General features: G+C 46.4%; 1 protein-coding gene across 1 annotated transcript in view; it reads right to left on the bottom strand.

Annotated features, from left to right (window-relative positions):
* The window catches only part of Dock5 (dedicator of cytokinesis 5), a 178797-nt gene that overhangs the window by 93458 nt on the left and 61724 nt on the right, over positions 1–23615 (bottom strand). The window contains exons 3-5 of the mRNA XM_026783227.1: positions 18587–18627; positions 14111–14166; positions 11874–11970 (exon numbers count right to left, since the gene is read on the bottom strand). Coding sequence (XP_026639028.1) covers positions 11874–11970; positions 14111–14166; positions 18587–18627 — 194 coding nt within the window. The remainder of the gene's footprint in view (positions 1–11873; positions 11971–14110; positions 14167–18586; positions 18628–23615) is intronic.

Here is a 23615-nt window from a genome sequence, read left to right as displayed (position 1 = left end):
ACCTTTAATTCCAGAACTTGGGAGGTGTGTTTGTGAGTTCAGAGCCAGCCTCTACTACATAGTGAGCTCCAGGCCAATTATGGTACACAGAGAGACCCTGTCTCAAACATAAAATACAAATGCTGGAAGGGCCCCCTCAGACAGTCAGGAAAAGCACACCATATTCAAAATATATCAATTACAAACCTGTTACCCACTCGTTACTTATGGACTATGATGCTGGTGGTTTCTTGTTTGTCGGTAAAAGCCATGATGCTGTTATATGACTGTGCAGTTCTAAAGCTAATTTATAACTCACCCGTCATGTGTCAACCACGCTAAGAGCTCAGTACTGGATGTCTAAGCCATTACAACCTGAATGGTTGGCTGGTCCGTGACACAGAGAAGATAAGCGATGTAAACAATGCGGGGGGGGGGGGGGGATGGAGAGTGGGTGAGCAGGTATTCTAATGGCTGCCACTATTTCTTTCCTGCTGGTGTTCTCTAACAACCCCAGGAACAGATTCCCAGACATAAACATCAACCAGAACAGAGCTGGAAACACCCAAGGTATTTCTGACCAAAGCATAAATCTGTAGGGAAGAGGCCTGGCCTACAGGTGTGGCGGTGAGAAGCAAAGATGAGATTAGTAACTTTTGATAAAAACTCTGCAAATCCAAAGTTCATGGGGGCACAAAGGAGGAAGAGGAGATGGAGGAGGAGGTGCCCAGTTCTCTGTGATCTCCATGGGCTTTATTTACACTGGATCTTCACAATTCAAAAGGCAGTTCCTGTTTGCAACCAGGAAGGTGTTTACATCTTCCTACATCCTCCTGAGCTGCCCTTAGAAAGCACAGGGAGATATGTAAAGGTCTTATCTTCAATCAACAGAGGTAAAAACCTCTGCCTTTTCAGTTCAGTTCTGCACAAAATGTTCCCATTCCATTGTCTCACAAACTGGGGTGGGGTGGGCTAGGGGGGATTTAGCCTACAGACTATGCCTTTCACAACTGTTAGATGGAAAGGGAATTTTTTTTTTCCTTTCCTGTGACTCCTCCACTCCTTTAGTGTCTTCCAGTTGTAATTAAGACATTAATTTCCATACTCTGAGAAAGAACGGGTTCCAGGGGCCTGGGAATCCTCGGCATGATGGGGTGTTTTGTCTGGAGCCCTGCTCACAAGTCCTCAGTCTCAATTATATCAGACATATCCGTGGCAATTTAATTATTGCCTGTCCATATCAGGCTTGTGTGCCAAGTCCTTCCCCCCAAAGAAGGATGAAGACGGCCATTCTTCTCCCACTCACTGTGCCAAATTCATTTTCAATAGACAAGCTGGAACAGGCCAGAGGGAGTGAGTTCCCCCACTTTCTTCAAGAAGGGCTTTGCCCCAACTACTCAGAGCTAAGTAGTTTGCATCCTAGAAGCCGCTCATGCATTTTTTTTTGGGGGGGGGGGATATGTAAGGGCAGAAGAGGAAGATCCCATGCTCCCAAGTAGGATGAGTATGTCATATTCCTCTGTCTCTCCTGTTGTCCTCTGCTGGGATTTAGCTATGGCTTGTCCTCCCCAAGGGCTCCTATGCAGAGCCATGATGGGGGTGGTTGACTTTCTGAGTGGCCAGGTAGGAGGTCATTTAACCACAGGGGGTGCTGCTGAGTGGGAGGAGTTAAAGCTGGCCTCCTGACTAAGCTAGTTCTTTTTTTTTTTTTAATCGATTTATTCTGTAATAGAGTTTGAAGTCCAGGGATGGTAATGCCTCCAGAAGATCCTTTATTGTATAGGATTGTTTTGGCTATCCTGGGTTTTTTGTTTTTCCATATAAAGTTGATTATTGTCCTCTCAAGATCTGTGAAGAATTTTGATGGGACCTTGATGGGGATTGCATTGAATCTATAAATTGCCTTTGGTAGAATTGCCATTTTTACTATGTTGATCCTCCCAATCCAAGAGCAAGGGAGGTCCTTCCATTTTCTGGTATCCTCTTCAATTTCTTTCTTCAATGCCTTAAAGTTCTTGTCAAATAGATCTTTCACTTCCTTGGTTAGAGTTACCCCAAGATATTTTATGCTGTTTGTGGCTATCGTGAAAGGTGAAGCTTCTCTGATTTCCCTCTCTGCTTCTATATCCTTTGTGTATAAGAGGGCGACTGATTTTTTGGAGTTGATCTTGTATCCTGCCACATTGCTAAAGCTGTTTATCAGCTGTAAAAGTTCTTTGGTGGAGTTTTGGGGGTCGCTTATGTACACTATCATACCATCTTCAAATAACGAAAGTTTAACTTCTTCCTTTCCAATTCAAATCCCCCTGATCCCATTATGTTGTCTTATTGCTATTGCTAGAACTTCAAGCACTATATTGAAGAGGTATGGCTAGAGAGCCTTGTCGTGTTCCTGAGTTTAGTAGGATGGCTTGGAGTTTCTCTCCGTTTAATTTGATGTTAGCTGTCGGCTTGCTGTATATAGCTTTTATTATATTTAGGTATGACCCTTGTATCCCTAATCTCTCCAAGACTTTTATCATAACGGGATGTTGAATTTTGTCAAATGCTTTTTCAGCATCTAATGAAATGATCATATGTTTTTTTTCTTTCAGTTTATTTATATGATGGATTACATTGATAGATTTTCGTATGTTGAACCAGCCCTGCATCTCTGGGATGAAGCCTACTTGATCATAATGGATAATTTTTCTAATGTGTTCTTGGATACGGTTTGCCAGTATTTTGTTGAGGATTTTTGCGTCGATATTCATGAGTGAGATTGGCCTGTAATTCTCTTTCTTGGTTGAGTCTTTGTGTGGTTTTGGTATCAGATCAACTGTAGCTTCATAAAAGGAATTTGGCAATGACTCTTCTGTTTCTATATTGTGAAATACTTAAGGAGTATAAGTATTGGGTCTTCTTGGAAGTTCTGGTAGAATTCCGCATTGAAACCATTTGGTAATTTCATACATAGATACAGTATATCTTAACCCTATCCTCTCCCCAGCCCCCTCCCCATCTTCATGAGTTTTACTGTGTTGTAAGCTACTGAGTCCAGTTAACTTAGCTTGCTGCAATACTGAGCAATGAATGTGGTTGGCTCAATCTTGTCCAGGCCTTAGGTGGATAACCACAGCCGCTGGGAGTTCTTGAAGGTAACATGGGCAGCATGGATGTGACCATGCTGCACCCAAAAGACGGCATTTCACAGCCCTCCTCTCCTTCCTTCTTAGATTCTTTCTGCCCCCTTTCACAGGATGCTGTTCTCTGAGTCTTGGTGACAACCGCGCGCGCGCGCGTGTGTGTGTGTGTGTGTGTGTGTGAGAGAGAGAGAGAGAGAGAGAGACAGAGAGACAGAGAGACAGAGAGACAGAGAGCGAGACAGACAGAGAGCGAGACAGAGATGGGTAGGGGAGGTGATGTAGTACAGATGTCTCCTTTAGGCTGGACTCTCAATGGCCTACTTCTACAGTTCCTAGACTGGTAACTGGTCACAGAGTTGTTTCCTCTCAGTTCTTGTACCAGTGAGGAGTCTACTAACTGCTGACCTCAGCAGAAGGTAGCTCTCTGGCTAAGGTGAGAGCAGTATGTTCACTCTTGAAAAAGCTGTAAGGAAAGACTGCAGACTGGACTTGGAATGGCTCCTGTGAGGTCTTTGCCCTGTACACAGTCCTATCACGAAACAACCTTCTGTAAGATGAAGGGCAACAGGGATGATGGATACATTCATTCAGCGTCCAATACTGGGAGCAAAGTAAACCTGTTCTCTTTTTGCAGTACCTAGACTTTGGGGTTTTGTGCTATCAGCAGCAGAAGGACTAACAGGCCCTCCTTCCTGGCCTCTGGTTCCTACATCCTACCCAACTCAAGCCTGCCCTCTACAGAGCCTCTCCTCCATCTTTGGTCCTCTCCAGGTTTGCCTTTTCACATGATGTAATCTCTTTGATCCTTCCTGCAAAGGTCAGCACGACCCTGGGATCTGGTAGGAACTCGGGAACAAATCTGATGGCCTAAACTCTTAAGAGTCTGGTTTTAATTTGAGTGAGGAACCGTCACCGCACGTAACACACCCCAGATACTGTTTTCTACCAGACAATACAGACACCCCTCTATCTCACTTGCTGTATTTTTCTAAGCCAGATGTTTATCCTCTTTCCTTCTTTGTTAGACTTTTTGGAGGGAAAGACCAAGGCATAAGAACAGATAGCTCTGCCTCCCATGGTGACAGGAACGCAGAAGTCACTCGGGAGTCACTCCAGTTTTACAGAAATCTGGAGGCTGTTCAGGCCACGACGTTGACTTATTAGGTGTCAGGACCCCGATTCTGCTCTTGCCTCCTCTCCTTCCTCTTCCATGGGGTTTTATGATTTAGAAGGAAAAGTGCCCGACGGAACATATGGAGACTTGGCTTCTATTTCTAATTCTATCTATCATTAACTTGCTTTGTGACTTTGGGCAAAGTTCCCTGCCCAGAGACATCTTCCAGGCTAAGACAGAGCTGCTCACCTCCATGTATCCTCCTACCTAACAGCTTCCTGATTGGCTGCTTCTGACCGTTTCTCTTCTTTGCCCTGCTCTGCACACACTGGGTAGGAATTAACAAATGCTTTCCAAGGACAGAGCTTTACGATAATCTCAAGAAGCCCTTCCCATGTAGCTGTTAACTCCGGGCTGCAGACTGAGTGCCAGCTGAAGTATCCAGCCATACAGCCTACCCCTCCGGGCTGCAGACTGAGTGCCAGCTGAAGTATCCAGCCATACAGCCTACCCATCCTTACTTCCTCTCCCCGCCCCGGGAAAAACTTGGCCTGCCAGGCAAAGGTTTGATTTTTTTTTTAAAGAAAACGTTCCAGCATTTCCACGTCACGTTTTGTTTCCTGCCAAAGCTACGTGGAGGCAGAGCTTGTAATTAATTCTCAGATCATGTGTTCTGCCTGAGAATGAAACCAGTTTCAACAGGAGACCAAAGGGAGACCTGTTAAACTGTACTTCAGTCTATGTTGCCAATCACCAATGACTGACAGCTCAGAGGCAGGCCTTCATCTACCTGGAAATAAAACCATGGGTGTGACAGGAAGAAAGGGTGACTCAGTATGCCCTGCGTGTTCCTGACCCCCACCTCTCTTTTCCAAAGTCCCACAGAACTATAGCAGGCACAAGATTTTATTTTGGAAGTGAAGAGGGATGGGTCCTTCTTAGGAATACAGGTTAACAACTAAACTCCCCGATTCCACAGCATGTATTAACTACTCTTATTGCCAGGCTCTTTCCCTTCAGGAAGAAGAACAGACCCCAGCTCCAAAACTTACAGAAAGAACAGGCTGCCTCAAAAAAAAAAAAAAAAAAAAAAACCTCACTGGGCTCCTTCTCCAGTGGGAAGAGGGGAGAGCCCCTGGGCTGCACCCAGTGATAAGCAGGTGTCGCAGGCTTCCCAAACAGTCCTGTATTTGAAAACACCTGTCTCACTGTTACCCCAATACAGTCTGGTTTGGGAATTTCCAATAGAGGAAACAGCATCCTGTGACTTGGGATGTACTACTGTTTATATTCAACAGTCTGGGGCTGGGCAGATGGCTCAGCACGCTTAGCTCTTGTAGAGGGTCCTGATTTTGTTCCCAGCATCCACATCAAGAGTTCAACAACCACCCATGACTCCAGCTCTGGGTGGATCCAAAGCCATTGGCCTCTGCAGGCAACCAAATTTACACACATACACAGACACGTTAGCACACACACACACACACACACACACACACACACACACACACAGAAACAACTTTAAGAGAAAAACCGGTCCCGTGTTGTGATTACATACATACCTATAACCCCAGCACTCCTGGGGTTGAGGCAGGAGGATGGAGAGTTTGAGACTTCCCTGGGGTACAAAACTAACTGGTAAGTTATAGCTATCTGGCAAGTGAGGTCTCATACAGCTGCAATCATATCTGAGTCAGGGCAGCGTGCCTGTCCGCATGGCAGGGGGACTTGCACGGAAGCTGAGAAGCTGGGAAGCTGGGAAGAGGTGCCACTGGAAAGCAAAAGGCCAGAGATCCCCGGCTGTATCTCACAGCTGGGGAACACCAGTCTCCTGAGGCAGGAGAGGAGAGTACATGGAAAGTGCAAATTCAAGTAACACCACAGCTGAAAGGGAGCCAGCCCTTCGGCCCCATCGAGGAAGATGAAGCAATGGCCACAGCTGGGTAGGCAGACAAATTCTAGTGTTCTCTGGGCAAGTGCTGTAGTATGATGGAGATGTTCAAGATTCTTGGCACTTTGGAGAAGCGGCGTGCTTGGTGCTATCATGGAAGGCCCTTGGAAAACTCACCGAAGTCTCACGGTGCATGATCAAGGCGCACAGACTACCTAATTCCAATTACAGGAGAAGAGAACCCAGGGGGTCAAGGACTGTGCTTAGGCTGCAGGATAGGCTACCAGCCTCCCGAATCTATGTTCTTTCTGTTAAAGGGTTGTTCGTTTTCTGTGACTATTATCAGCTTTGTGGATTTTTCTGAATATAAAAATACATACTCTAGCTGGTGGTGGTGGTGCATGCCTTTAATCTTAGCACTTGGGAGGGAGAGGCAGGCAGATCTCTGTGAGTTCCAGGATAGCCAGGACTGTTAAACAGAGAAAGAAACCCTGTCTCAAAAAACCAAAACCAAACAAACAACAAACAAATATAACAAAAAAAAACTCCAAAAAATAAAAAACAAAGCCATACCCAGAAGGGGAGGAAGCTCTCTGAGAACTGCTTTCTCTGTCCAGTCCCAGTGTCTTCTGTCTTGGCTCATCACCAGGTGACCCCACCGATCAAGACATTTCCTCCTTTCCTGATCAAGCCCTGGAAACACCCAGTGACTGGTCCAACCAAGGGGCAGTTCTGCAGGCAGAGCTTACCAAGAATGGCTGTAAGCATGCGCTCTGCATTCTAGACATAGCTGTGCCTCCTGGACTTGAACCTCAACCAAGAAGCCTTACTATCTACAGCAGACTGAAATCCAGTCTGCTCCCACTGCTCAAGGCCACTCTGCCCAAGATGATTACAAGAGAGAAAGGCAGCGGCCTTGGATAAGTGTGGCACACAGAGAACGGCTCCTGCATTCCTGGCAGCCACAGCGGGGTGAGAGGGAAAGTTCTGAGTCTGGGTTGTCTGGTGGGAGAGCCATTGACTGTGGCCGCTGCTTCCAACAGTATTAACCAGCACAGGTTTGCACTGGTGGAGTCCAAGGCCAACACAGGTGGGAAGATACTGCCACAGTCCCCTTTTGTGCTTTCCCAGGTTTGGGAAGCTAGGATATGAAGATACAGACTCAGAAAGGGAACGAGGTTCTGCATCACTTTTACAAGGTGTCAAGATCCTGCAGAACTTTGGGGGACTCTGAATGACTTGCTTCAGATCACAGAACTAGCTAGGACAGGGCATGCAGGGGAAAACCCGTTTCGCAGGGAGGTTTGGCTTCTATAATTTGTTTCCTCCCCATAGCATAAGGTCGACACCTGCCAGGAAGGACAGTTGAAAGGAAATCAGTAACATACTCTCAGGAGAAAAGAGGGACCATACGAGGGAGGGTCTTGGGGACAAACAGCCTTCCTCTTGCCACTCTGGGTAAAGGGTCCCATATCTTCAATATGGACGTCTCTCCTCCCCATTGTGAGGTATTTCTGGTGATTACACTCTTTATAATTGCTAAGACCAGGAGACAAACATCCTTCCTTTCTGGACTAATCCAGCGTCCTCATGGCTGGGATTTACCTGGTTAGCAGGCTGTATTTCTCCCTCTAGAAAACACTGAATCAACACTGTACATTTTCAATGAGATCAGACAGAAATGAGCAAAACCAGGAAGCAGCACATTTAGGGGGAGAGCTTGTGGGAGGCAGCCTAGAGGTGGTTAACAATGGCACTCAGAAGGCCGGATCCAAAGTTCATGGAAGGAATTCGTGCAGATGTAGCCCTGGTGGTAGTGCCCCTGCCTAACATGCACAGAGCCCTGGGTTCAATCCCCAGAACCACAGACGGAAAATCTAATCTATGGGAGGAAATCAATGGGAGTATTAATGTCACACAGTGTGTGAACGTATGCTGGCGAGGGCCATGTTTAGCTCACATAGAATAAAGGAGCACGTGAGCACAATCCAAAAACAAAATGCCAAAATTTATGCAGGGAGGAGAGACTTGGAAACTAGATAATAGAGGACCCAACCACCCCCTTTTAATACTTCCCAGAGAAGCAGGGTATTTGAGGTTTGCTACTCTAACATGAGAAAGAAAATCAGAAATTCTGCCTGAGGTGAACTGTCAATGCCCTGAGGAAGGGGGTGGAGGGGGCGGGTGATTAATACCAAACTCACTACATGGGACTACTCCTTAGTGAATAAGCAGTTAGCGGGAACACTACCAGACCGGGTCCCAGACAATAACTAAGCACCGCCCACCGTCCGCGCCTTTCCCAGCCAATCAGTAGCAGCTACAAGTCATTTAAAGGTTATCTTGTCAGATTTCTAAGATCTAAGGGGAAACGGTGTGCTGGCCTCTGAGAGGGAATTAAAAATAAAATCAATTAATTCACTAGGCTTTGTTCTTAAAACTCAATTCTGCTAAAAAAAAAAAAAGAAAGAAAGAAAAGAAAAGAAAAGAAAAAGAAAAGAAAAAGAAAAGAAAAAAATCCACAACTCAATTGTGCTACTAAATGGGTTAGGGGCTCACGAAGGAAATGTCAAAAGCGCTTATCAGCTCACCCCCCTGGAACTGCTGGGGGCATCGACAGGACAGGCACACTGGTCCTATTTCCTCAGTCTTACTTATTTCTCTCCCTCCATCCCCTCCCCCGACTCTTTGCGTGCATCTCTCTGTCTGTCTGTGAATGGAAACCAGTGTCTCATGCACGGCAGGCAAGCACTCTACCACTGAGCTACACTCCCAGCCCTATTTCTCAGTTCTTTTCCCCAGAAACCTGCCTGGATAACTTGTGGATAGACAGAGGCCATGGTGAAGAAAATGGGCAACAAAGTCGTCTACTAGAGAGGGAAAAGGTCTTTTTATTCATGGCACAAGCAACAATAACAAAAAACTCCTTCCACAGTACAGGCTGAGTACCCCTTATTTGAAATGACTTGAAATGCTTGGGATGAGAAGTTTTGTTTTTCTGGCTTTTAAAGAAACATTTACGTAGACCTGATGAGGTCTCTTAGGGATGGCATTTAAATCTAAATATGAAATTTGTTTATGCTTCATCTCTGCCTTCTACAACAGCCTCAACATAATTTAACGTGGCCTCAAGATAATTTCTGTACAGATAGAAAGCGTCACACATGAGGTCAGGAGCAGGACAGACTTTTCCACATGTGTTATCACGCATGTGCTCAAATGATTTGGAATCTTGAGCGTTTTGGATGCTTGAGTTTTAGATTCGGAATGCCTCTGGTTTGCCTGTGATACAGTTGTTGTCGTGTGCTGGATGACCGGCCTCCAGTGTAGCGATGTTAAGAAGTGGGGGGGATCCTGAGGAGTGGAGATTAATGAAAGAGCACCAAAACCACCAGCCTCACTAGTTATCGCGAGAGGGTTCTCCGACAATGAGGCGACCCTCCGTGTTCTGCTCTCCTGTCATGCCATGTGAGTGTTCCTTCATACAAGCTACCGCTACTGTGACACCATCGACATCAAGGTACCCACCAGAGTTGAACTGGCTCCTCTTATCAGGCTCTTGAGCCTCCAGGACGACGGTGTAAAGCTGTCTCTTCCCTTCATAAGTTGTCCTCCCCTCAGGTATTAAATTACAGCATCGGAACACAGACAATGCAGAATACTCAGCCTGTACTTACCCAATACATTCCGCCACTCGACCATTTCCAGAGAGAACATTAAGAAACAAGCCCATGTCTGTGCAATTTCCTACCCATCAACCCTCGCTATCCACCACTACCTAATCAATTAACCAGAAGCAGAGTGCTTTCAATTTAAGTAGAAGCTGATCAATGGAGGCCACAGGGATGACAGCCGTATCCTTTCCCTCCCAGAGTGAATGATTTAGGGGCTCAGAGTTAGAGCTCCCATCAACTACATCTGAAGAGATCAAAAGATCACCTTCAGTACGGGCATAACGCCCCAAGGGCCAGAGCACGCATTCAGCAGTAAGTGTTCGGGTGGTCCAAAAGGGAGCATTACGGACGAGTGTGTTTAGAAGATGCATTATGACAAAGAGAGGACACAAACGAGGCTTTGAAGCTTGGGGAGGGAGAGAAATAGCATGTGCTTTCCCCACAAAGGGCTGGTGATTTCTAAGGCTATGCTTTATCCTGGAATACACAGCCCTGAACAGAGTGAAATCCTGTGTGAACTCTTAGGATGGGCGCTGGAATGAGCTTTGGTTGCTGCTTTCATATGCAAGAACAAGGTTGGGGCTCTTGCTGTAACTTAGCCAGACTGTCCACACAAAGAAAAGAATGACTCCCGGGTCCAGCTATATAGCCTATAGTCACATGTCTAGTCAGAACATATATTACTCACCATGTGACTTCCTAGTCACCCCACAGAAGCCTGAAGTCTCCTACACAGGCGAGCCCCACTGGTGCTCACCAACAAGGTCTCCGGAGAAGAAACATTAGAAAACGGTCCGTGGGTTCCAGTGTCAAGGAAAGGGTGTTTAGACTGGAGACGCGTCCACCATGCTGCAAGGAACTTCGAGTGTCTTGTGAGCTTGTGAAATAGGCATTTTTATTCTGATGATGTTAAATACTGGCAGTGCCAGGCCCTGGAAATGCTGGGAGTTCCATTACAGGACAGGCGTGTTTAAAGAAGCGATGCTCAGTTTAGAGCAGAGCTAAGGAGTTGGTGTGACAATGGCTTTCTTGGCAGAGAACAGCACATGGTGAGACATACAGTCTGCATATGGGTCTTCCGGCCTCTCTCCCTCTTCACATGACGTCACAGGAATCCCATCACGAGCCTCCACATTCGTGTTCTTATAGCCTCCTAACCACATTCCAAGTCTTCTCTTCTAAGCACTACAATTGGATTGAATTTCCACCCTTGGAAGATTCTCCTTCCTAATTCTATGTATGGAGCAACTCAGAGAAGTTGGCTCTCTCCTTCCACCATGTGGGTCCAGAGGATCCAACCAAGGTTGTCAGGCTGGGATGCCAGTGCTTTTACTTGATGAGCCATGTCTCGGTCCTAGCCTTCATCCTCTCAATGCCTCACAGTGGAGTAAACTTTAACGTGAACTTCAGAAACGGCAGGTTACATTTAAACCGCAAAGTTCCAGTTGTAAACACACATGAAACTCATGATTATTGCCACACAGAGGATGTTGCTGTGCCTATGTGATTTCCCATTGAATTAGCATCTTGTATTAGCATTCGGAGGTCAAACAGTGCGGGGGGAGAGAGTACTGACTGAAGTGAGCCTGATTTCAGCTTACCCTATATGTGGTTTGGAGTCTGCAAGAACTATTGGTCATGGTTTTAATGCCTCCCTCAGCAGGCTGAGCACTGTGCTGTTGATAAAATGTCTATTTATTGGCATACATGGAGATGCTAACATCAAGTGCCTTGGGTTCCTGCTAGACTATAAGCAGATATAACTGCATCTTTTTTTATAGCAGTGCGGTGAGAGATCGTGGTTTGAGGCACCCAAGTAGACCTTGGCAAGTGTTTACAGTTATAGCTTCCTATTACTTTCACAACCAGCAAGAGTGAATTAAGGATCACAGCCACTTCCCTCTATAATCCCATTAGCATTGGCCCAACTCTGGGGAAATGAGAGTCAGCTGCCTTCCAGCATCGTGGGCTCCAGGGAAGGCTCACCCTTGCTCAATGGAGAAGATGGCACTGCAGTCCAACAGTCAGACTGAGGGTCCAGAAATGGCACCTAAGATCACCACCCAGGGGGAGCCCCAGGGGAAGCTTACCACATAGAGCTTGCGCCAGATGACAGCCCATTCTCGTAGAGTATTCGTGAGTTCCTGAACCAGTGGCAACTCCCCAGGAATCACCGTCTCATGCTGCCTACAAGGAACCAAAGAGATATACGCTTGACTGCACATGATAGAAGCCGCCTCTCCCGACCAACACACTCTTGACAATCAAAGCCAGGAATGTGGCTGCTGTGGTTTGAAATAAACTGATCTGCCTCTGAAGGGGTGTATAGTTTGGAGAACTTGAACCTGGGTAAATAAGGGCAAAAAAAAAAGAACTGAGAACTGAGACCAGCATAGTCTATATGCATGTATATGCATGGCACAGGCAAAGCCTAGACTCCACTTCCCCAAGTTTATGCTCTGAAAGTGCAGATGACTAAGCCACGTAATTAGCTGCTTCCATCGGGCAGCTGTTCCATTTTGTAGAGAGGTACATGGCATGTGATCTCACCCAAAGACCTGCTTGCAAGGACTGATCCATGCCCTCCTTCCAGAAAGGACTGGGTTTTCTTGTCCTCTGCTGCTTCCCAACATGGGAAATGGAGACAAATCAACATCCTCACTCACAGTAAGCTTAACTGCATTTATTCAATAAATGGTCCCTGGTGCTCCTACAATTATCAACAGGAGAAAGACAGCAAGGACATGCAAGCACACAGAGAAGAGCAGCAGGACCACCATGAGAACATGCAAACATGGGAGACAGCTGAGCATGAATTCCAGGTGGAGAAAGGCAATGTATTAGGGCACATGTGGCTTACAACACATCTGTTACATGCTAACTCTGGAAAGTTGCCGGTGGTCCCCGACTTAGAGGAGAGTCTGATTTTGCAACTCTAAGATGGCTGGGAAGTGTACACGTGCAGGCACTGGCTTTCTGTTTCTGGCCCAGTGCCGAACATGTTACATGAGGGACGTGCTACTCTATACTACAACAGGCTTTGGGTTAGGTGATTTTGCCCAACTGTCAACTACTGTAAGTGTTCTGAGTACACCGGAGGTGGTTGGGCTAAGCTATGTTTCCTAGGTTAGGTGAAATAAATGCATATCTTGTTGTCCTTTTTATTAGCATATATTAGCATATATTAATTGTCTAAAATGGTGGACTTTCCTGTGATGCCCACTTATGATGTTTGTTTGTTTGTTTGTTTGCTTGCTTGCTTTTAGAGATAGGATCTCTCTGTGAAGCTCTGGCTGTCCTAGAACTAGCTCTGTAGACCAGGCTGGCTTTGAACTCATAGAGATCTGCCTGCCTCTGCCTCCCGAGTGCTGGGATTAAAGGTGTGTGCCACCACCGCCCAGTTCTGCTTGTGATTTTTTTTCTAAGCCCAGTGGGTTTTAAGGATGCAACCGCATCTCAAGTTCAGGAGGATCTGTATCTGCTAAATGAGTAACACAGTTAATTGGGCATTGCGCCTTTCACCTGGCAGATCCAGTTAGAACAGGGCTCCTACTTTGCCTTCACAAGTGACACTGGGAGGCTGCCCAGGAATGGTGCAGAGAAGAGTTCCCGGTGCTGGTTCTGCTGTAGAGAACCTATGGGAACTTGAGCACGTCTCTTTCTCTTGTCTTATAATATGGGTGCTGGGCTTTGGACTTCTCAATAATGTTCATCTAGCTTATAGGTTCCGGGACTCTGACAGCCTCCCTGGCACCGCCACGGACTCAAGTTTTAACTTCCTTAATTTTCTCTTCCTACTTTGGATGTCCTGCTTTCCTTGGCTGCCACAGGGTCAGTCCTTTGTAGGACAAATGACCTGACCAAGAAACAAATACTCCAAGCTGAGTGGATCTTAACCACAGCACGCTCCCATACACTGCTTCCCTAGGATCTCACGGCAAGACCACCACAGCACTTTCCTCCAGGGAGCTGTGGAAATTCCGACTGACAACTTAGTGAAGTACTCAAGGTTCAGAGTTGAGGCGGACAGACGGATGTCCCTCCTTCCAAGATGTTCACACGGACTCACATCCACATACCCAGTGAGCGGTCAGTGAGAACTCCAAGGGGAAGTGGGAGGCCCTCAGAGTTCATCACTGCTGTCTTGACTGTTCTAGGGACGGGTACCCAGAGGGGGACAAGTATAGAAAGAGAAGCCAGAATGAGGAACTCTATGAGAAAGTAAAACCAACAAGTGAAGGAGGACATCAATGGGACTAGGACATTCTTTCACAACCATCTTACATCTGCATCCCTTTGCAGTGGTCCTTCCTGGACCAGAACTTACCCTCCATCTTCCACGGTTGCTTCTTTCAAATGGATGTATGTTTCGGGGAAAATACCCTACAGAAAGAGAACTCCTGTTATACAGCCATTAAAAACAATCTCAAAGTCAAGAGCGTAAACACTGCGGGGAGAGCTATGACCACCTTGACAAAAGGAAATTCCCAAGCGAGTTTGCAGGGCATCGCTTATGACGACCGCCTAGATCTCAACCACATTTCAAGGAAGGATAGAAATGCTGAAATGGTAGAAATGAAGATTTGGGATCAGGATGCATAAGATGTTTTGAAAATAAAGAGCCAAAAATGCCCCACCAGCTCAGAGATCCAGCAAGGGCAAGGAACGTAATACTGAGAACCTAGAATCTATACAAAGCTAAGATGCCATGGTGCGTCCGTTAAAGGGCCTCTCATCATGAGCGAAGTGGAGCCGACAACATTTTAGTAGCTTCCTACAACGATTCCTGTCAGCACTTTCATTGAAGACGAACTGCAAATCATCAGTTACCTGATCACAGCCTCCAACTGTTCTCCTTTTGTAACCCCAAGAGGCATTTCTATATCAGTATTACGACATCGCTCACTGGCAAAAATTTAAAAAGTCCCAAGGGAAGGGCATAAAACCACTGGGTGGGAACCAGAGAGCCACACCAAAGATCTCTCCGTAGGAAAGAACTTTCCATGGCGATCTCTTGAATACCAAAGTTTACGTCTCGCTGTGCAATGCTCTTAAGATGCCACATGGAGAAGGAGCCACTGAGCCTTGCTTAAGAATGTTTCACACGGCAGAGAAGATGAGCGAGCTGGCATCATGGCTCAGCTCCTCCCAGCCTTGCTCAAGAGAGGGCTGGCATGATCTCTGGGGACAGTAAATGTCAGAGATTGCCGACCACACAGGTGGTGGTGGAGATAACCCACAGTTCATAGGACCATGGGTTAAAAGGTGCATGCACCCCATAATCTTAAATAGGACAAGAAACCACGGAACTTTGACAGCGGTTGCTTTTGCAGGCAGTTTCATGTACTGTCTTTGTCTATACAATGCTCTCTCTCTTTTCATCCTTCTCCAATAAAACGGGAAATGGCCAGAACACGAGGGGCTAAGCTGGTCTCAGCCATGACACAGGTCCTCAGAACTATAAACAAATGATGAATCTGAGACACCGATGGCGACCGTGGCAGATGATCTACACAGGTGTGCAGGATAAAAGCGTGGCTCCCCAGAGTCCATTCCTTTTGTGATTCCGCCGCTCTGCTGTCTTGCAGCAGTCCTGCGTCATGGTGGCACTTGGCCATCCAGTTTACAGTCATCCGGTTTCTCTGGTAAGGCCAGAGCCAACCTGGGTCTTGAATTTCTGGTGTCTCTCAGTTCTGCCTTTCTTTTCTCAATGTAACCTACTCACTTGAATACATTCCAGCTAGTGATTTTCTCTATGTTATCCCGACCACACACCCACCATCCTGCCAAGATTAATGACCAGTCTCTTCAAGGCTCGAGCTTTGAGTCTTCCTCATTCTGCAAAGCCGAGCTTCCTTTTGCCATCATTCCAAATGGCTAGTTTGCCTTATGAACGACACCAATAATTGCCATGATGAGAATTGTCCTTTCAAATAGCTCTTCCCCTGAGACAGGAAAAGGGACCAGCCTAGGAGGGGATTTCTATCAGGCTGCATCTCCTGATGAAGGGGTGTCACATTCAGCAAAATTCAAGACTGAGGCCTTTAATTCCATCTTTGTTTCTTGGATCTCCACAAAGAAGGAAATTTCAGTTTAGTTAAAAAAAAAAAAATGAATGTCCTGTCATTGTGCCAAATTCTGTTCATGTTTTTCTTTATCAAAGGACAGAGGAGCTCTAACTGAAATAGTTTTCTCTCGAAGGTGAAGCTCTTAAGCTTCCAGGTTTTAAAGAACGCTTTAATTAAGAAAAAGAACAACAAAAACCCAGCACAACCCTCAGCTGTTACCTGGACTATCTCGTATTTGACTCAGACCAGAGGGCACCACTAGCCAGATAGATGCAGACATATCAGGAAAGCACAGAATGCCTTAGAAACCACGGTCTTCTATGCTGTAACAAATCCCTGTGTAGGGTAAAGGTCTGAAACCTTGTTTTAACATTACGGACTAGGTTTGACTGCATTGTGATTGTAGTGGTTGGGCTGAGATCAAACCAGGGCCTCGTGCACGCTAGGCGGGTGTCTGCCAGTCACGTAATTTGGACACAGGACACCAGTAAGTCATTCAGGCTTGCCTCAGTCTCCTAAGCAGCTGGGACAACAGGAGTGCATGGCCAGGCCCGGCTGTTCTTGATAGTTCATACAATTTGTCTGAGAAGTTTCTGTACACCTTTTTGCATATTAAAATAACAAAAGGAAAAGGAAAGGACCAAGCATTAACTAACCCGGGTATTCTTTGTCTTTCACAAAATTGAGGCAAAAAGTTGTTAACTTGTGCAGGTCTGGGGGTGGCCACAGGACTCGGGTGGAGGTCAGAGGGCAACTTTCAGGAGTTGGCTCTCTCTCCTCCTACTGTGAGACTCCGGGAGGGAACTCAGGTTACTGGTTCTGCTGGGCCATCTTGCCAGCCAAGTATGAACTCGTAACTGCTTTCTGAAAACTCACCTTCCACAGCTGTGAGTAAAAGTAGCGGCTAACAGGGCCAAAGCCACACACAGCAGGAGGGTGTGTGCTAGGCATCAGCTTCCCAACGGCCTTCAATCTAGTTCGATCATAACCCTCATCATGCCAGCACGTCTGGCTACCACACTGGTCTCTGCTGGGACACTGGGGATGCTGAAGTCAGCCAGAGAAGCGGAAACAGCTCAGCTGGAAACAGTATGTGACACAGGACGCTGACTGTGGGCATGGCAGGGACAAGTGGACTCACATCAGGGGGACTTGGCACCCGTGGGGACGGCAAATGTTCCTTTTTCTGTTCGATTATGAAAACAAAGTGAATAAAGTGTGTGTGTGTGTGTGTGTGTGTGTGTGTGTGCGTGCGCGCGTGCATGTGTGTGTGTGTGTGTGTGTGTACACAAGCATGCAAACACTAAGACTGAAGAGTCATCAACTCAGCCACGCTTGCCTTTTTTGGGTTTCTGTGACTTCTACGTAGCAGGCAGGCAGCTTCTGAGACTTGAGGGTTTCACAAGCCAGCCTGCATGGGACCACATCTGGCCTATGTAGTGTGGTCAAAGAATAAGAAGTTTTCTACCCTTTCTGCCTTAATGAATTCATTTTTTTTCACCCCTTGCTATTGGCCCATGAGCTAACTGTGAAATAATAAAGCCCTATCAACTCTGTCCTTGCAAAAGAAAGTGCTGGCACGTTACCCTGCCCCAGCAAGCAACATCAAAGGAAAAGTGCTGATGGGGTCTAAAGCGAATCCAGGAACGTGTTAACATAGCTACTGGCCTTTCTTCAGTTTGATGATGAGCTGCCCTGACAACTGGGAAAGCAAGCCATCTAGGCCAGAGTTTCTCAGACTACGCCTGAATCGTGAGAAACACATGTACAGTCCCGCACTAAACAAAAATACAATAAAAAAGCACGAACCACAGAAACATTAATACCTGAGCTGAATGTGTCGTAAGTGTCTCTTTCGTTCAGCCTCGTTTTGGCTCCCATGCAGCACAATTAATAAAAACTCAGAGACAGAAATTGGAGTTCAACCTGAAGGTCAGAAAAGCAAACCGGCCAAGGTACTAGAGAAGTCTTACCTCTACTACCAACGCTGGGCGACTGTAAACTAAGCCGACTAAACCTCTCTCTCCTCCCATTTTATATTCCCTCTAGTGCTGGGATTAAAGTCGTTTGACTCCCTAGGACTGGGATTATAGGTGTGAGTCACCACCACCTTGATTTCTTTTCTGCAATGATCTTCTGCAGCCCACGGTGGCCTTGGACTCAAAGAGCAACACCTGCCTCTGCCTCCCAAATCCTGGGATTAAAGGTGTGTGACACCATTACCTGACCTCTAGTGGCTTTAGCTTTGCCCTCTGGTCTTCAGGCAAGATTTATTTATCAAAATACAAATAATATCCCACTACACTGTCGTGTTGGTTACACTTAACTAAAATGACTCCATGGTACTCCATGGGCCTCACACACTGAAACCCCTACTCTCGTTTGACGGAATGATTCGGGCAACAGGCAGTGTCAGTTCTGGCAGGGTACATAAAGGATGCGCGGAGAAGCGGGTCCTGCCCGTTCCTCCCTGGCAGAGGTTCCCAGGGCATTATCACTATCCTGTTGCTTTATTGGACTTCAAGGGTAGACAGCAGGAAGTCTGGGGCCTTGAATCCGCTCCCGGGAAACACAACTGTGGAGCTGATACTATTCCTCCTGAGCACCAGGGCCAAAGTCTTTGTCTCCAGACCAAAGGAAAAGAGCTCTAGAGATAGCAGACAAAGGGATCGCACAGCACGATAGAGAACCGGTGGACAGACAAAGGAACTAAGAAATGGAACCCAGTGCCATACCTTTTTGGATTTGTTCTGGAGAGCGTATCCTCTGAACCAGCCTGGGGAGGGGAGGGGAGGGGAGAAGACAAAGCAGGTTATGTTTTCCGGGAGAATGAAAGGACATCAGCAATAAATGTTCACATGCTTTAACAGCAATCCTGAAGTGGAACCCCAAAGGTCAGTTCCCATGAGGCCACAGACCAGCAGCTCTCAACCTGTGGGTTGTGACCCCTTTGGGGGTCAAAGGACCCTTTTACTGGGGTTGCCTAAGAAAACACAGATATTAACATTACGATTCATAACAGAGGCACAAGTACAGTTGTGAAGTAGCAACGGAAATAGCCTTATGGTTGGGAGCCCCCGTAGCATGAGGAACTGTATTAAAATGTCTCAGTGTTAGGAAAGTTGAGACCCACTGCCTTGGACTGTGAATCACTCCGCTGCTTACACAGTAAAGATCTATTTTATAGCCATATTCTCTAATCACAAGACTTAAAATTTGTACACAGGGGGCTAAAGAGATGACTCAGTAGTTAAGAGACCTGCTCTTGTGGAGGATCTGGCCTGAGCTTCCCAAGTGCCGAGATGACAAGAATAGGCCATATACCATGCCAGACTTTAATTCCTTTGCAAAATTCCATTAAGGTATTTACAGAGAGACATTTTCCCGTGTATCAATGAATACACAACTTTAGGTGCCCATAAACAAGTATTTTATATCAAAAAATGACTGAACACATGGTTTTTCTTACAGCCACACCCATCAAAGGCATCCAGCTGCTCACCCCTCATCCTGCCCCACTGTGAATGGTATTATGTGTAAATAGATGCAATCTGTAGTTAGAACTGCAGGTAACTGGCAGTAGGCCTCTACAACTGTCTGTCTCAGAAGAACCCTGCGGAAGACTGTGGAAGAAGGGGAGGAAGGATTGTAGGAGCCAGAGAGGCTGAGGGCACCAGGAGAACACGGCTCACAGAATCAACTATGCAGCGCTCACGGGCCCAGAGACCGAAGTGACCATCATGGAGCCTATATGGGTCTGAGCTAGGTCCTCTGCATACATGCTATGATATTCAGCTCGGGGTTTTTATAGGACTCCTAACAGGGGGAACGGGGGTGTCTCTGGCTCTTTTGCCTGCTCTCGGCACCCTTTTCTCCTACTGCAATGCCTCTCCCAGCCCTGACGTGAGGGTATGTGCCTAGTTTCACTGCATCTTGTCAGGCTGTGTTCGGATGACATCCCTGGAAGGCCTGCTCTTTTCTGAAGGGAAATGGAGGAGCAGTGGGTGGGAGGGGTTGAAGGAAAGAGAGGGTGCGGTCAGGATGCACTGCATGAAAAAAGAATAAAAACAAACAGACAAACACAAGACACCAACCAGAAAATAGTCTCATAATCTGTGCTTTTATGAGCTACAAGTAGAAAACTGACTTTACCTCTTTGGTTATAGATTGAATAACATCTTTGCAAATTTGAGATTTTTAGTGAAACTAAAAAATTTAAAGGATTTACTATGTGTTGCAGAGGGCGTGGGAATAGGACTTTGCTATGGAATTATAGTTTGCTACATGGTTGAGAAAAAGATCTCCCCAAAGAAACACCAGCCTCAAGTCAGGAAGCCCATGCGCGGGCAATCAGGTGAGGCCAGAATACATGGAACATTCCTCCAGCGACTCAACAGTCTATGCCCCTCTATGCTTCTGCTGAGACATGAGAACAGTTTCGCATGAGTGGCTGGCTTCAGCATCACCCGGGAGGGATCCAGGGCAGAGTTGGACGTCATGTTAAGAGTAATTGAGGCAGCTGTCACTTTTCAAGTCATACAAAACTAAGACATCACAATATAGACGTGGACCCTCTTATCCAGAAGAAGGCATCTGCATGCCTGTAAATGGTGCTTGACACAGCCATTCGTCAAAAAGTTATGTTTCCCAAACATGTCCTCTTGGAGGAGGGGGGCGGTATTTCCACACAACCCTTCTAGTTTACCTCTAGGATCATGGTGTGTACATAACTCCTAGGAAAAAGCATGAGATTATCATTCTGGACTTGTCAAAGTGAACAGTCGTTTTCCTTGGCAGCGAGTACTGTGAACACCTGATGGACATCTGGGAGCTGGGTTGCATTCTTACCGTCAGAACTATTAAGAAGGCAACCACTAATGATTGCGAATAATTCCCACGGCTCTGCTCACAGGTGTTTGCTATTCCTAGACCATACAGCTGGGTTGCAATACAAACAAGAACACAGTTTCCCCATTAATCTCAATATTTGGTGTGCAACACTCATAGTTCAACAGTTTTCCATCAGGCTTCGGGACACATGGTGATGCAAAGAGGCAGTGGGCAGCGAGTCAGGAAGAGGTCGGCAGTCAGCAGAAAACAGGGAGTATGGAACGGAAGGGATGCTCCGAAGTTATTACAGAATTACAACAGGAAAGGTGGGGGACCAGGCAGGCCAGAGGGTGAGGCTTAGCTCCATTTTAGTGAAAGGAGTCTCCAAAAATAAGTTCCAGCCACCATGGCAAGATGAGCTGCACTTCTGGGGTAAGAAGTCATCTTCAGCTTCTTGGGAACTGTCCACAATCCAAGATAAAAGTATCTCTTTTCATTTGAAACTATCAAAGTTTTCTAATGCAATAGGCAAATTCACTCTCTTTATCTACCTCGATATAATCATCACCAGTCAAGAATCTGCCATATGGGAGGAGGGTTGAAGGGGAGCGGAGAGGCAGGAAGGGGAGCAGAGAAAAATGTAAAGCTCAATAAAAATCAATAAAAAAAAATTTTAAAAAAAATTCTACCATCTGCCTGCTTCATTCACCTGTCCAGGGGCCGCTCCTGTGAGTGACTGCATTTTCTGTCTTCCACCTACCAGCTCTTCACCCCACCCTACCTCATTCTCCTCCCCCTGCGGTAGTTTAACAGATACTAAGCTGAGCTGTGGAGAGCATGTGTTGGTTCTCACGTAGGTTACATGAATGAGCTAAGAACAGAGAACTAAGATGCCGAGCTCAGAGAGGGCAACGTGCAGTGCCTGGGGATGTAGGGGTTAGATTAGATAAGGTGATCAAAGGCAGATCAGTCTGAGAAAATAAAAGGAACTAGACAGGAAAATGACTACGAAAGAAACTTCCAGATCAGGCAGAAGGGTACAGGCAAGAATTCTGTCCAAAGCCAGGAAGAGTTCAAGGCGAGAGAAGGATATGGGAAGGAGGCCCCATGAGGGTGAGAGAGGACACCCCTTAGACCCGCCAGGGAAATTTATAAAATACGGAAGCCTGGGCTGCCTCCCCAAAGGATCTTTTCTAATCAAGCCCAGACTGAGAGCTTCTCACAGGATCCTTGGTGACACTACCGCGTGTCACCGCAGGCCAAGCTGTCACGTACTGTGTGGAATCTGAGATGCAGCCTAAGTAGAACAGTAAGCACTGGAGGGGAAGAGGGTGTTTAAACACAGCACATCTTGTGTAGTTGCTGGGTGGTTTTCTCTTTCGGCTCTTTGCTCTTTGAGGGTCCACTGCCCTGCTCCCAAATCAATCACATGGAGGCTTATTCATAATTACAACTGCCCGGCCTTAGCTAGGCTTGTTTCTTGCCAGCTTTTCTTAACTTATCCTTTGCCTCTGGAATTTTATCTTTCTCTATTTCTGTATACCTTTCATTACTTCTTACTCCTTGGCTGGCTGTGTAGCTGGGTGGCTGACCCTTTGCTTTCTCCTCCTCCTTTCTCTCCCCAATCTTTTTTTTTTTTTTTTTTGTAGATTTCTCCTTCTACTTATTCTCTCTTCCTGCCAGCCCCGCCTATCTTTTCTCCTGCCTAGCTAGTGGTGGGTCAGCTCTTTATTACGCCAATCGAATGTTTTAGATAGGCAAAGTAACACAGCTTCACAGAGTTAAACAAATGTAACATGAAAGAATGTGACACATCTTTGCAACATTAAAAAAATACTCCACAGCATAAACAAATGTAACACATCTTAAAATAATATTCCGCAACAGTCTTGTGCTTTAAAAAAAAATGCATTCTGGCTGTTGTAGAACAGACATGGGAGGTGAGAAGCAGTAGAAACAGACGAGAAGACTGAAGACAGATTTAGAAGCAGCTTGAGTTGCTCATGGCTTTACTAGCAATGGGCAAGAACGGAGAGAGAGCGTTTGGCTCTTGGGTTTACGCAAATGGCACATAGTGTTACCCTATGGTATAGGAATATTTAAAGTATGAAAGCCTTGGAGAATGGCAGAAGAAATAGGCAGCGAACCCTGACCCTTGGGCTTCCCTCCCTGAACAACTGAGTCCTCCAGCAATGACATGGAACACAGCACATATGCACTGGGGGAGAAGGGATCAGAGGGGTCAGGCTGGCATGGCAGCCCAGGGCCCAAGAAGAATCATAATGATAATCATCACTTAATAGCTGACCATGTTAAAGGGAGCTCTGCCAAACACCAGGAGTATCAAGCAAAGGTCAGCCACAAAGAATTAAGATAAAAGGGAGCAGCTCTAGAAAAGAAATGTGACCAGGACTCAGCCTCTTCCCACTAGAGTCACACAGGCATAATCCAAAGAACGCGTTAGAAATAAGCAGACAGTCAAAGTCAGGTATACACAGACTTGGTGAGGCAGATAGGAGGGCTAAGTTGTAATGTTCTAGAGTAAATAAATTGGAAAAGCCAACTCTTAATTGGATAAAAGACTAGGAAGAGTTCAGGGGGAACTAAAACTCCTCAGAAATGAGGAGACGTTAGAAGGAACTGCTGTCTTGCACTCTGGACTAGCAAAAAGAACCAGGGATAGCAGAACGGCTCCATGTTTAGGTGAAGGCACCTGCCAACAAGCCTCATGACCTCACTTCAATTTCTAGAACGCAGATGATGGAAGGAGAGAACAGACTCCTGTATCGCAGCCTCTTACCTGCACATGTGTGCTGGGGTACACGCATGCTCACACACAGATGCAGGCGGACAGGCAGGCATGGATGCACACAAAAGGAAGGAAGGGAAGAAAGAAACAAGGAAGGAGGGAGGGAGGGAGGGAGGGGAGGGAGG

This window comes from Microtus ochrogaster, chromosome 17, assembly GCF_000317375.1.
Source record: "Microtus ochrogaster isolate Prairie Vole_2 chromosome 17, MicOch1.0, whole genome shotgun sequence".
Lineage (NCBI taxonomy): Eukaryota > Metazoa > Chordata > Mammalia > Rodentia > Cricetidae > Microtus > Microtus ochrogaster.
The sequence above is the reverse complement of the archived record's forward strand: the minus strand, read 5'-3'. Positions and strand labels throughout refer to the sequence as shown.